Genomic DNA, 14,294 nt, shown 5'->3' on the forward strand with positions numbered 1-14,294 from the left:
ACTTTTTTTTCTTTCCAAAGTGGTTATTTACAGAGACACAAGCCATGTGAAAACCTCCCCTACCCCACATTGGATGCCAATGAACCTTTTTAAAGCACTTGCCACAGCAAGCAGCTAATTCATTTCTTTCCTGTGAGTGTGGATCACACACAGAAAGCCAACACAGCACCAGAGCTCACAGGGCCGGCGTTAGAGAGTAGAAAAGAAAATATCAGAAACCTCCCTGCACAGCTTTTATTATCTCTCATGTGAGATGCCATATCAAAAGGCCGTGTATTATTTTAATTGTTCTAAACCCATATTTGTATTGTTCTCCAGTCACTTTGCCAAAGGCACTTGTAATTAGTATTGATTTTTTTTTTAATTACCAGGTGGGTCTCAATGCTTCAATTAGACTAAAAAAGAATATACTTTAGAAAATCCAATGTCCCTATTTAATAATTTGACTGCGGTTCCTCTGGCATAATGCTAGTTCGAATTGTTATTTCAGGCAAAAAAGCCTGTTACAATAAGTTTTTGATAACAGTAATTTACAGATATTTTTATACTGACAGGGTATCATCTAATTAGCTAATTCCCGTGAACGATGTTGTTCTTTACTTGTACTTCAGTAGAGCGTAGGAGTCATGAACCAGGGCCCCATTGTGCGAGGCATTGTACAAACAAATTCATTGGAAGCTGGAGCCATGTGATTTCCTGGTTTGCATAAGAGGTTCAGGTGTGATTCCTGATTCCAGTCTCTCACTACCAAGGCCAGAAAGGACCAGGAGCATTGCAAGGGCAGCATGCTTAGCACAGCAGTGGGAGCAAGTCAGGAATGACACAGTTAGACTCAGATGAGAGTACCATATGTCCAGAACGGGCTGGAGAGAGTATAACACAAGCCAAACATTTGGTGGAGTGATGAGAAGTGCTGCCTAGGGTTCCAGAGAACCAAGGCCGGCTCCAGGCACCAGCGAAGGAAGCAGGTGCTTGGGGCGGCCAATGGAAAGGGGTGGCACGTCCGGGTCTTCGGCGGCAATTCGGCGGCGGGTCCCTCAGTCCCTCTCTTTCTCTTTGAGCTGCCGCTGAAGTGCCGCCAAAGAGGAAGAGAGGGAGCGAAGGACTTGTCGCCAAATTGCCGCCGAAGAATGGAGCGGCATGATTGAGCTGCCGCCAGAGGGACTTTCAAGCTGGCAAACTCACCAGTACTGCTAAGAACCTGATATATGGACGCTGAGGTCTTTGTATGTATCTGGGTGCTTTATCATTTAACAACTCTCTTCTTGTTCTTTCTTCCTTTTTATAATAAACCTTTAGTTTTAGCTGCTAAAGGATTGGCTGGCAGTGTGGTATTTTGGGTAAGATCCAAACTAATATTGAACTGGTAATGTGGCTGGCCTTTTGGGGTCAGAAGAACATTTTGTATAGTGAACAAAGTTTTTAAATAACTTCTCACTGTACTGGACCTATGAGCTGATTGGGAGCCAGAGAACTGGAATGTAATAAAGGGGGCTGTGTGATTTCTTTTTTCAGCTTCTTGATAACCAGTGTGGGGGATCAGAAGCACAGTTGTGACTGGTTGGTGAGTTTAACTTCAGTGTTACTCCCAAAACTGGTGGTTATCTGCTCTCCCTTTTGCAGCCTGCCCTGACGTTGGCATTTTAAGTGAGGGCTGCCCCAGGCACACTGGGTCACACTGCTTACGTTGTGTTTCTGAAATAAAGGCTCAAGACAAAATGTTCCAACTTTGGTGCCTGAAGACTGGCATTTAAATCCATATTTAGACACCTAAACATGTGGCCTGGTATTCAGAGGTCTGGAGCACCTGCAACTCCTCGTCTGGGTTATAATGCCTAGTAATAATACTGTCCTTTACAGGAGACTATGCTTGATGTCATGGGTGGCTTCTATGTTCCAATGACCCTGAGAGCTGTGATGGCGGGAGTTTTAACTCCTGTTAGGACTATCCAACAGACAAAAAGGGTAGGGACCAGACAAAAAGCAGCCCACTGGCTGAGCGATAGGCCAACAGCCTATCCTTGTAAAAGAGCTGAGTTATAGAAACACAACAGGAGAACCATTCTGTCAAACAGCACGATAGACATGGATGGCGGAGCCTTGTGGGTACCGCAGGTGATGTCTGATGGCGTGGGAAGGATTCAGATTCTGAGTGTGGGGATAAAAGGTCAAGAATTAAATACTAGAGCCACAAAAGGAATTAAATTACTCAAGAGAGAGACGGTAAGTGTGCTAGCAAGTGTGCAGCCAGGGCACTGGACATGAGCTGTTCAACAGGAATCTCTCTGGTTCCCATCCAGGGGAAGTAGTTTTATGTGATAAGGTTAGCGAGTGAGAGTAACCCATGCCTGCTTGGTGTGGCACTCTGTCCCTTTCTAATGGCGGCTAGACCAGCTAGAGATTGATGAGCCTTCTACCGCCTTGGCTAAGAGACATGCGTCTTTTAGCTCATGCAGTAGAGGATCATGTGGTAAGTGAGCTCCCAGGTTTGATCCTGGCTGCCGATGACTGGGGTCAGCCGGCGTTACATGACCATGCTCAGCAAGTTCAATATGTTGAAAACAGCAAAGAATAGAATTGTGCTGGAATGAAGCTCTGAAGGCATATCTACACAGCCTGTGACCGTGAGATTCCCGGCCTGGGGCGACAGACATGGGTTGGCGAGACTCGTGCTAGCACTCTAAAAATAGCTGTGTAGACAGCGCTTTCAAGTGCACTACCCTCATCCCTAGGCTTCAGAGTCTGAGCTGCTGCCCAAGTTGTAACTTCAGTGCAGATTTTGTAGCTAGCACAAAGCCCCACCCCAAATCTGTCAGCCCAGGCAGGGAGGCTCACTGCCACTGACTCCATACACGTACTATGAAAGTCTGTCCAGTCACTGGGATACTGAGTGATTGGGTGTCAGGGTGATAGCATGGCAGAACTGTCACATACTGTCACAAGGATCAGAACTCTCACCTTGAAAATCTGTAACGAGCAAATTTCCATTGGTTTTCTCATACAGCCAGTGCTGAAAGGTGCAACACTTCTGACCAGCTTCTGAGTCTTTTCTCATGAAATTTATTTCCTTGCCATCCCGGACAGAATATTTCACAAATTCTCCAATCAGTTCCTCTTCCACGGTTGCATAAGGGATATTATTCTCAGGACGATGAACAAGGAAAATAGGAATGATCCTGAAATCGAACCCAATAAACTTTAATGATCTCAGTCAGGGAACGTGTAAGAGAGAGACTTTTTGTCCAGGAACATGCAGTTTCAGATAGTCAGTAGAAAAGATACTAGGGCTGAGTCAAGTTTGATAGTAGGAAACATTTTGATAGGAATTAGATCCTTCTATTGTGCAGCGATCTACAAATGATGTAAGTTCTGTTTCATTTATTGGGTCAAATCTAAACCCTTCTGCATTAAGTTTTCAAAGCATAATTGCTAATGCCGTCCTTGTACATTCCGAAAATGAAGGCCTACATTTTAAAAAGTGTTCACTAATTTTTGGGTGCATTGTTTTTATGGTGCCTTTTTGACAACAGAAGGCCTGATTTTTAAAGGTGCTGAGCCCTTTTATCCTCCAGTGGCTTCCATGGCAATGTTATCTGTGATCAGTGTTGATGCACTTCAGTAGGCACTTCTTGGGTTTCTCAATTTGTGCACCTAAAGCCAGAGGCATCCAAAGTTAGTTAGCACTTTTGAAAATTCAGACCAAAACAACTCTTTTGCCAGACAACAAGAAGATGAAATATAAAGAACTTCTTTTTAGAGGGATCATTAAATTCTTAGTACAGACTGGCTCAAGCCAAAGCCTTGGAGCTGAAAATCCCTGAACTCTGGTGAAGTCTGTGTCCAGTTCAGAACTCCTCAGCTGACTCCAGGTGAAATTTCACATGGAAATTCAAAACCAGGCAAAACTCACTTAGTTTTCCAACTCAAAACTTGGGCTAATTTTGCCAAAAGGTTTGCAAAGCCTTCCATGAACGTGGGCTGGGTTTGCCAGACCCTAGGTTTATTTATAGTTAGGGATGGAATAGATATGAAACTGGTTGCGGTCCAAATCCAGACAAACTGTGGAAGTTTTGCTTTGAGTTATGAGGTCTTCTCAAAGACACACTGAAGATAAAGTGAAACTGATGAGCTTAGCACGTCTAGCTAGCACATACTTGAATCTGTTGAGGATTCTAGAAACTACTTATCTCACTGCCAACATGAACCTCTTGGTTACCAGAATTCATTGCTGCTGCTTCATCTCGGCTTCTGAGAAGTGCATTGAAACCTCACAATGCGCCTGATTCTGTTTACACTGGAGTGACACAGGAGTGCTCCGGAGGAGTGCCCTGCTACCAGGGTCGGCTCTAGCATCTTTGCCGCCCCAAGCAGGAAAAAAAAAAAAAAAAGCCGCGATCGCCAGCGGCAGCAGCTCTACCGCCGCTTCATTCTACGGCGGCAATTCGGCGGCAGGTTCTTTGCACCGACAGTGAGTGACGGCCCCGCCACCGAATTGCCGCTGAACGGACGGAGGTGCCGCCCCCCTCTTCATTGGCCGCCCCAGGCACCTGCTTGCTATGCTGGTGCCTGGAGCCGGCCCTGCCTGCTAATACAGTGAAGGGTGGCAGGAGAAACCCTAAGAGTAACTCCACTGATGTCAGTGGTGAATGACACTGATGCTAGTAAGAACAGAATCAGGCTCCAGTATCTCATGATGATAATGCTATTTTGAAATCAAATGGAGTTTATCACAAGACATCGCCATATTTTATTATACAGCTCACAAGATCTCCAGGCAGTGCCTGTGATAACCAATGTATGGAGCAATAGTCACTGCTTTACAGGAAGTTATGGCAAACCCCAGAGAAGTGTGCTCCTCTCCAGTCACACGCCTTCCTGCATCCAGCATCATCCCTTAAATCGATATGCCAAAATGGTGGTGGTCACACCCAGAAGTATAACTCTCAAGGACAGTCCAGTGCTTCTGGAAATGGCAGTGTTCAAGGGGCCTGATTCCCAGCATAATTTGAGTACACACAGCTCATACTGAAATGAATTGGAGTGTTGCCCATATAACAGATGGGATACGGAGGCCTGAGATGGCTTGGAGATAGAGCAGATGGGCACGGACCTGGAGAACTCTTCCTTACTGCTCTTTCAGGCCTGGTCTACACTTAATTTTTACTGGTATAACTATTTGGTTTATGGGTGTGGTTTTTATTTTTATTTTAACCAATGTATTTAAATAGGTAAAAGCCCTAGTGTGGAGCAGGAATGCTGGTATAAAGGGGCCTGACACCTGTCCAGTTATTCCCTTTGCCATTCGGGAACAGCTGTACCCTTTTATACTGATACAACGGTGTCCTCACTAGAAGCCCAGGATGTGAAGATTGCAGTTCTGGAGGAGGAGGAGCTTTCTCTCACTTGGTAAAACCTCTCATTCCCTTTACAGGGGCGCTGCCAGGAATGGTATTTGCCTTTAAGGAAAGCGTGTGGTACTGAACAAGTTGCTTTAGCAAAGCATTCCAGAGGCTGCATTTTGTGTGGTATCGACAGAGCTCATTTGGAAAATTCTTTATAGGCACCAATGTAGTAGTAGCAGCAGCTTGCAGTAAACGCTGCAAGACTTATAGCCCTTCCTTACTGCATGGTTTTAAAAGGTCCCACCGAAAAATCTTCTTAAATGCAGTCTTGGGCATGTAGGTCCCTTTACACTCATTTGAGAACCCCTTTCTTTGCTGTGCTTTCCCCCCTAAAACTCAGTGGTGCAGCGTTGCCTGCTTTTATCTCAGAGCTATGGAGAAAATAAAAACCAGTCATGCTGAGCACGCATACTGCATACAGAGTAACCAAATGGAAGCTGTCCAGACTTCCTCTTTCCTTCTGGTGCTGTATGAAATAGCTGCCACCGTGAATGGCATGTATATAAATTATTCTAATTAGTAAAGATGGAAAGAGGTGGTGTAGTTTAATGTTCAGCTCACTTTGGGTCAGCATATAGCTGTTTTATTTCACTGTTTTCTGGATTGCGATGGAATCATCTTTCACTATATATAGAGAGACTACTGGGAAAATAGTTAACTCATCCACTCTAATCTTTTTCAGTGATTCAGATGCAGCTGAAGCAGATATCTTATGTCCTCTAGAAGGAGATGGAGACTTAGGCTGCTCACAGGCATGTGAGGTTTATCCTTGAGGTGAGTCATGGACAGGTGGAATTTCAACCATCCTTAGGGCATCTGACTATATATGGTAGCCATACACAGGAACAGCAAATCCTTTGAAAAGGATCTGAGATATCTGTTGCAAAATTCACGAGGTGTCACTTCCCAACCTGAGGTGCAGCAACGGGTCTGTACTAAAACTACTCATCTGATCTCCACACATAGACAAACCCACTCTCTACACTGGGACAATCCTTCAATATGAACATCCCAAACATGGGAAGAGTCCAGAACCAGAGCTAAACTTTGTGGCTTAAGCACAGATGGGCTCAAGTGACTTGCCTAAACAGAAGAGACTTAGTACCAGCTTTCAGAAATTCTACGGTTTTTTGGCTAGGTTTTATTTTTAATTGAAAGCTTTGGGGTCTGACTCTCATCTCCCACTGGGTTTACACTGGTGTACTTGCACTGACATATATGGATTACTCTTTACATCAGTGTAAGTGAGATTGGAATTAAGCCCTTTGCTTCTGAATCTCCGCTACTCACTGGATTTTACTTTTTTTCTCTATAATTGGAAGACAGAATCATTCTTACCATTTCATCGTTACCAAGTATGATCTAAGATATGACTGCAGTGGTACCCCATATGTTCTCAGCATGCCTGTTTTTTCTTCCCCAGCAATATTTTCCAGGAGCCAGATGGCCAGTGTAGCTCAGAATAATATACATACTCACTCTGGCACTTCTCCAAAGCCTTCCAAAGATTCTGCTTCTGCTGCGTATATCTTGGCGTACTCTCTTGCGGTATTTTGAACATAGCATTCCTATATTACAAACAGGAATGCCAATGCAGCGTTACTGAAAACATTTAACACAGCCAGCTGTTTGAAAATTTCAAAGCCAGCTATTCCCACAAATGTTTGTTTATGGAGGAAAATAGAGTTTACCTGCATTGCCAGTTTGTAGTTCTTCTGAACAAGTTCATCTTTGGTTTTGGTCCCATATGAAATAGCAGTGTGCACTTTAAGAACACAGGGATGACCGGGGCTGAATATAGGCACTAGGCCTTGCATCACTTTACTTCGAAATGCTTTCCGGTGCACCCCTTCACCAAAGTGTAACTCTTCCGTTGCAATCCTTCCATGCAGGTTGCCACCAAAATAGCTATCGCTGATGAAGTCTTCTCTGAACATGAGCTGAATGAATTCAATCTCTTCCAAACCTAAACCACAATGAAACTGTGTTCTGTATAGCATCTTTCCATATACACAGTAAATTGCAAAGAAAGAGACTGTTAAGAGTGAAAAGAAAAGAATAGGGGAAAGAGGTGGAAAGAAGGCTGTTCTGATGGGGAAAGACTGCTGAAGAGAATGCCGAGACACTGTGGAGGGACAGAGAGGGAGTCTCATTGATGGAGTAGAGAGGGAAATAGAGAGCTACAGGGTCCATGAGGTAGGCTGGAGCAAATCCACAATGGATTTTAAAAACAAACAGGGCAATTTTGAACTGGATCTTCAAATGTACGTGAAGCCACTACAGCTGCTTGAGAACCTGAAGTCGGTGGTGGCAGTGATTTGCTTCAAATTTTTTGTTCCAGTGAGAAGGCAGGAAAGTTGGGCCATTGAGTCTACAAAATACACACACAGCTAGGGTGTGCTCTATTTGCATGTGTGATTGCACACCTAACCTCCCTGGAAATCAGGCCTAATCTTTTTAGAAAAGCCTGAAGACGTGAGTGTGTTGTCAATTCTGCTTTAGCTTATTTTACAATTTGAAAAACAATGTTTAAAAATTAACTTTAGCTTTCAGATTTCTTCAGTGCAGAAACCTTGTTTACCTGTGTGCTTGTACAGCACCTGGTTCAAGGAGGTCCCAATCTGGACCAGGTACTACCATAATATACATAATAATTATAGCATCAATAACATTTTTCAGATCAGTCCCAGAGCTGCAGAATTACATGCTAAATCTTGTATCTTGAATACTTGTGTTTTAAAACAGTAAGCACTAGGTTAAAGATTGATTAGAAAGGAGAGAAGATAATAGGAGGACTAGGAGGGATGGTCTAGGTAATACTTAGTCATGCCTCAATGCAGGGACTGGAATTGATGACCTATCGAGTCCTTTCCAGTCCTCCATTTCCATGATTCTATGACTTTTATTCCACAGGTGGTTTTGTGTAGACTCAGGTTCTCCATAAAATATTGTGTCACATTCATCTGTGGAGTAACTGCATTGATTTCAGTGAGGGTGACACGAGGCATAAATTTGAACCATGATTCTCAAACTGTCACCTGTGGATTTTATAGGTTGCACTGAGATGACGAACATCTGCTTAAGTTTGTTAAAACTGAATAAAACTGCGGAATTACTGACTTCAATTTCTAAATGTGTGGAATAATGTTACCAAGAAAATACAGACAAAATATCAGAGGAAGAAGAAGCAGGGAAATACAAAAAGAGTAAAAGAAAAAACTGGAGTGGGGAAAAGGGCAAGATTGTAGAGGAAAATGAACTAAAAATTCTACCTGCGTTTCAGATCTGCAGAGTAGGGTGACCAGATGTCCCGATATTAGGGGCTTTGTCTTATATAGGCAACTATACTCCCTGCCCCCTGGGGGGGGGGGGGGGAAAGTATCCCAAGTTTTCACACTTGCTATCTGGTCACCCTGCTGCAGAGTTACGTAGAGTGAGGACTACTTTCATCTCTCTATGTACATACAACTTCTCCTGTGTTAATGAAAAGTGAGAGAAGAAAACCTAAAGCCCTAAGTGGTGCAGTCGTCCAAAGTCTTTCTGCTTGCAAAAGTGACTATCTCCAATTTAGACTATGTAATCCTTTGACTCCCTTTGAAGCAAAGAATGAACAGTGTATGTCTATATACAGTGCTATAATAAAAGGGCTCCTTATCTCCAATTATAGTTCTTTTATCAAGTTATACAGCATTGCTAGATGAAAAGCCCTCCATTTGTTTTAAAGAGGAAGTGAATGATTAATTCTACTCCACAAAGAGAAACAAGAAAAAAATCAACCATCTGAATGAAGTAGTTGACTAGTACAGTATGTTCAGAAATGATAAACCAATATGCAAAGCGTTGTCTATCTTTAGCACATGCATAGCAAGATGTGCCGGTCTGATTAAATAAAAGATAACACATGGGGAAAATATTCCAGATCTCCATCCTTGCCCTTCTCCTTGGGTAAAGTTACACAGCAGACAACTTGCAAATACCATGTGTTCAAATAGCACTGGAAGATTTTATGCCAGAATATCTTATTGCTCCTCTTTTTTTCTTCTTCTTTATTACTGTGACATGTTGCGGTGGTATCTCACTAGTTATTGTGTGTGAAGTGACAGTGCACCAAATGCATCGAAAGTATCTGTCCATTTAACTCAACCTGTTTTATACTACAGGAATTCCATAAAAGGCACAATTCTGCAAACTCCCATTAGCTTTAAGGGGAATTTTGCCTTTATTGGGACAGCCAGGGTCAACGCATAATGGGAAAGAACTGTCAAAGAAATATTGCACTGATGACTGATCTATAAGGTCTGAAGGCATTTCTGGTGCAAGAGGAAAAGATGATTTATCATGTATTAATGGTATAATGAAAGAGGATTCAGGGTCAAAGCTAATTTAATCTCTGATGAGTGTTGTGTCTCGGGCTGCACCTTGGAAATACTATCATATCATAGGACTGGAAGGGACCTTGAGAGATCATCTAGTACAGTACCCTGCACTCATGGCAGGACTAAGTATTATTCAGATCATCCCTGACAGGTATTTGTTTAACCTGCTCTTAAAAATCTCCAATGATGGAGATTCCACAACCTCCCTAGGCAATTTATTCCAGAGCTTAACCACCCTGACAGTTAGAAAGTTTTTCCTAATGTCCAATCTAAACCACCCTGGCTGCAATTAAAGCCCATTGCTTCTTGTCCTATCCTCAGAGGTTAAGGAGAACAATCAGACCTACAGATACATAACCATTAGTACCCAAGCCACAATTCTGGAGCTGAACACCTCTGAAGTTTGGAAAAATTCAAAATCCCAAACCAGATCTGACTGTTGTAACTGGCCCTAGCTATAAAATGGGTCAAATGGGCTAAATCCTCTGCTCAGATGCTCCCGAATATCGGAGTGTTTAAACTCCAGACCTGAATTTTAGTGATAAGTGCATTCACCAAGATATGTGATGCATTGTGAATGTTGGCTTAGAATATGCGCCTATGTGATCAAACCCCCCCACCACTGTTAATCAGAGTTTTTGAAAATCAAGCTGCGTGACTTTCCAATACAGATTGACAATATATATTATGATGATTTTGCTGTATGATTAGGTAATCATCCAGAATTACTGCCTTCAGGTTACTGGTCTAGTGGATAGGGAGAAGCTGTTGACATGATATATCATGATTTTAGTAAGGTTTTTGACACAGTCCCACATGACATTCTCATAAGCACACTAGGGAAACATAGTACTGGTAATTTCATCTAAGCCACAACTGGTTGAAAAACCGTACTAAAAAGTAGTGTTCAATGGTTCACTGTCAAACTGGGAGGACATATCTAAAGGGGTCCTGCAGGGGTCTGTCCTGGGTTTGGTACTATTCAATATTTTCATTAGTGACTTGGATTATGGAGTGGGGAATAAGCTTATAATATTTGCAGATGACACCAAGCGGGGAGCACTTTGGAGGACAGCATTAGAATTCAAAATGACCTTGACAAATTGGACAATTTGGTCTGAAATCAAGATGATATTCAATAAAGACAAGTGCAAAGGACTTCACTTAGGAAGAAAAAATCAAATGCACAAATAAAAGTACAAAATGGGAAATAACTGACTAGGTGGTAGTACTGCTGAAAAGGATCTGGGGCTTATAGTGGATCATAAATTTAACATGAGTCAACAGTGTGATGCAGTTGTGAAAAAGGCTAATAACATTCTGAGATGTATTAACAGGAGTGTCGTATGTGGGAGGTAATTGTCTCATTCTTCTTCGAACTGGTGAGGCCTCAGCTGAGTATTGTGTCCAGTTTTGGGTGCCACACTTTAGGAAAGATATGGACAAATTGGAGGGAATCCAGAGGAAAGCAATAAAAATGATCAAAGCTTTAGAAAGCCTGACCAATAAAGAAAGGTTTAAAAAATGGGCATGTTTAGTCTTGGGAAAAGAAGTCTGAGGGCAGAGGTGAAAGTAAACCTGTACGGTCCAGTATGGCGTACCAGTAAGAAAGTGGCTGCCGGTACATAGTTGACCATACTGGCAGGGCCGCTGATGGGGAGGGGCAGGGGAAAAGGGCAGCTACTGCAACAGCGGCCGAGACCCTGGCCCTTTAAATCGCTACCGGAGCCTGGATTGGCGCAGGCCGGGTGGCACTGAAGGGCTGGCTGAGGGAGTCTGGCCATAGTCCTGCCCCTTCTGCCTGAGGCTCTGCCCCTTCTGGGGGCCCAGAGCGCCCCCACACACCTTGCCCAGGACCCGGCTGTCCTGCATACCGGTAAGTCCATTAAGTTACTTTCACCCCTGTCTGAAGGGGTGACCTGATAACAGTCCTCAAATATGTTAAGGCTTTTTATAAAGTGGATGAGGAGCAATTGTTTTCATTGTACACTGAAGGTAGAACAAGAAGTAATGGGCTTCATTTGCAGGATGAGAGAGTTCGATTAGATATTAGGAAAAAAATTCTAACTATACGGGTGGTTAAATTCTGGAATAGACTTCCAAGGGAGGCATAGACGCCGACTTCTGCTCCCGCCAGTGGATGCTCGACGCCCCCTCTGCCACCGTCCCCCCCCAACTCCACCCCTTCCATGAGGCCCCGCCCCTGCCCCACTCCTCCCACTCCTGCCCTGCCCCCATTCCAACTCCTTCCCCAAAGTCCCCACCCCAACTCCACCCTCACCCTGCCCCTATTCCGACTCCTTCCCCAAATCCCCGTCCCAGCCCCACCTCCTCCACTGAGTGCGCCATGTTCCCGCTCCTCCCCCTCCCTCCCAGAGCTTGCTATGCCGCAAAACAGCTATTTGGCAGCAGCCGGGCGGGAAGCGCTGGGAGGTAGGTGGAGGAGCGGCGACGCGGCGTGTTCATGGGGAGAGGGAGGAGGAGGAGGAGGGGCGGGGCGGGGGGTGAGGGGAGCTGGGTTGCCGGTGGGTGCAGAGCACCCACTAATTTTTCCCCGTGGGTGCTCCAGCCCCGGAGCACCCATGGAGTCGGTGCCTATGAAAGGAGGTTGAGCAAAACCCATCAGTGGAGGTTTTTAAGAACAGGTTAGACAATGGTCTAGGTTTATTTGGTCCTGGCTCAGTGCAGGGAGCTGTACTTGGTAACTCCTCGAGATCCCTTCCAGCCCAACATTTCTATAATTCTATAGAAATTGTAAATCTGAGTGTTAGTATCCCAAACAAGGTTTGTATTTTTAAAAATGTTGGGTTTTTCCTATGTATCTTTTGACTTGTGTGTGTAAATGGAGGTGTTTTGGTATGCAAAAGATGAGTGCAAGCTTTTGTGGATGCACTAATTTCCCCTGAGACAATTTAAAAGACATAACTTCCTCACTGAAAAGATGTGTTGCGAAGAATGATTCTGTTCCTAATTCTAGAACAGCCAGCATCACACACAACAGTTCATTCCTCTGATCAAGGGAGGGAGAACTGTAAGAATCATTACTGCATGTGCAAAGTGGGTGATCTGACCTGAACACAGCTGTTCAGGCACCTAATTTACCATTTGCAGGTGCAATTTGATTTACATATGAAACCACTGCAACTGTGCACGTAAATATGTACATTTTTGTTCATTTTTTTATCTTGTTTGAAAATTCTTTCCATAAGTTCATCTCTGGGACCATCATTAAAGTGGCAACTTTGCTCATCATTTATTTTCACATTAAGAGAAATGAAATACGTTGGGCCAGATTCACTGAAACCATCAGCTCACTTTGATGATGCAAAGCAGCTGTCAGCTTGGTTTAACTATCTGGTTTTCATTATACAGCTGTTTTGCATCACCAGAGCAATGCAAAGAACTAACAAACCTGGTCCTTTACCTTCAGGAGCCTAATAACATCTATAATTACACATTTATTGTTGATTTTTATTTATATTTTATTGACAAAAGTGTGCCAATTAGTAAGGGCAGGTATTTGAAACAAACAATGAATGTATTTACCTTCAATATCCTGATAACTTGAAAGATGTTTCAATACTGCAAGGGAACAAAAGGAAAGAGACACTGTAGTGACACAGAATTCAAATGGTGTCTGTCGTTGTTCTTATAATTTAAAAGCCAGTGTGCTGGGATTTACCTTCAGAGTTCAGGTTAAATTCAGCAGTCACCTTTCCATAAACATTCTTCAAGCAGCAATAATACAATCCCTGGTCTTTTATGCTAGTTTGAACTATTGCCAAAGACACTGGTGAATCATCCCCTGCACTGGAATAGAAGTTGTTAACATTTGTAGTTTAGTATTTAGAAACATTTTTTCTAACCAACTTACTCAGGACCACCCAATTTTTTGGATTAAATGATGCTGCAAAGAGCGTGATTCAGAGGGGATGTGAATAGATTTGATGTTTTTTGAAACCCCACTTGGAAGCATTCAGCCTGTTTTGTATTGCCCAGTAGATTTTTTTTTCATCATATCCTGAGAGAAAATAATACTTTTAGCAAACCTACATAGAATCTGATTATATTACAATATTAGAAACTCTTATGAATTTCTAATATTCATATTGATTTCACAGGTAAACTTGCTACGACAGGCAGGGCATGTGTATGGGGAACATGACACTAGCAGTCATAAGATAGAATGTTTTCTGTAGTCTCTTAACATAGCATGTAAAGTATATTTTCCTGTAGACTAAGAGACAAATACTGTTGATTGGATATTCAGAGCAGCTCTGCATGGAAATAGAGTGCGTCCTTCCAAAAAAACATGTATAGGTATTGGATATTGGTATGGACCACTTTTTGACATGAATGAGAGCAAAGGTGTTGTGCTTGCTAACATCAGGGCTGAATTTGACTGTGTGTGTGAGACTAAGGCTGGTGTATTGGCACCTTATATTTTATCTTTGAGCCTATGCTCAACTTTAAGCATGTGCTTAAGGCCAGCCCTGCTCAGCAATGTGTGTGAGCA

At 43.1% G+C, this 14,294-nt stretch overlaps 1 protein-coding gene across 1 annotated transcript in view; it reads right to left on the minus strand.

Annotated features, from left to right (window-relative positions):
• Nucleotides 1-14,294, minus strand: part of ALPK2 (alpha kinase 2) — a 66,754-nt gene that overhangs the window by 11,407 nt on the left and 41,053 nt on the right. The window contains exons 5-9 of the mRNA XM_026649033.1: nt 13,461-13,588; nt 13,325-13,360; nt 7,094-7,368; nt 6,882-6,970; nt 2,959-3,176 (exon numbers count right to left, since the gene is read on the minus strand). Coding sequence (XP_026504818.1) covers nt 2,959-3,176; nt 6,882-6,970; nt 7,094-7,368; nt 13,325-13,360; nt 13,461-13,588 — 746 coding nt within the window. The remainder of the gene's footprint in view (nt 1-2,958; nt 3,177-6,881; nt 6,971-7,093; nt 7,369-13,324; nt 13,361-13,460; nt 13,589-14,294) is intronic.

The sequence above is a fragment of the Terrapene carolina genome, unplaced genomic scaffold, assembly GCF_002925995.2.
Source record: "Terrapene carolina triunguis isolate 2854851 unplaced genomic scaffold, T_m_triunguis-2.0 Scaffold69, whole genome shotgun sequence".
In the NCBI taxonomy this organism is placed as follows: domain Eukaryota; kingdom Metazoa; phylum Chordata; order Testudines; family Emydidae; genus Terrapene; species Terrapene triunguis.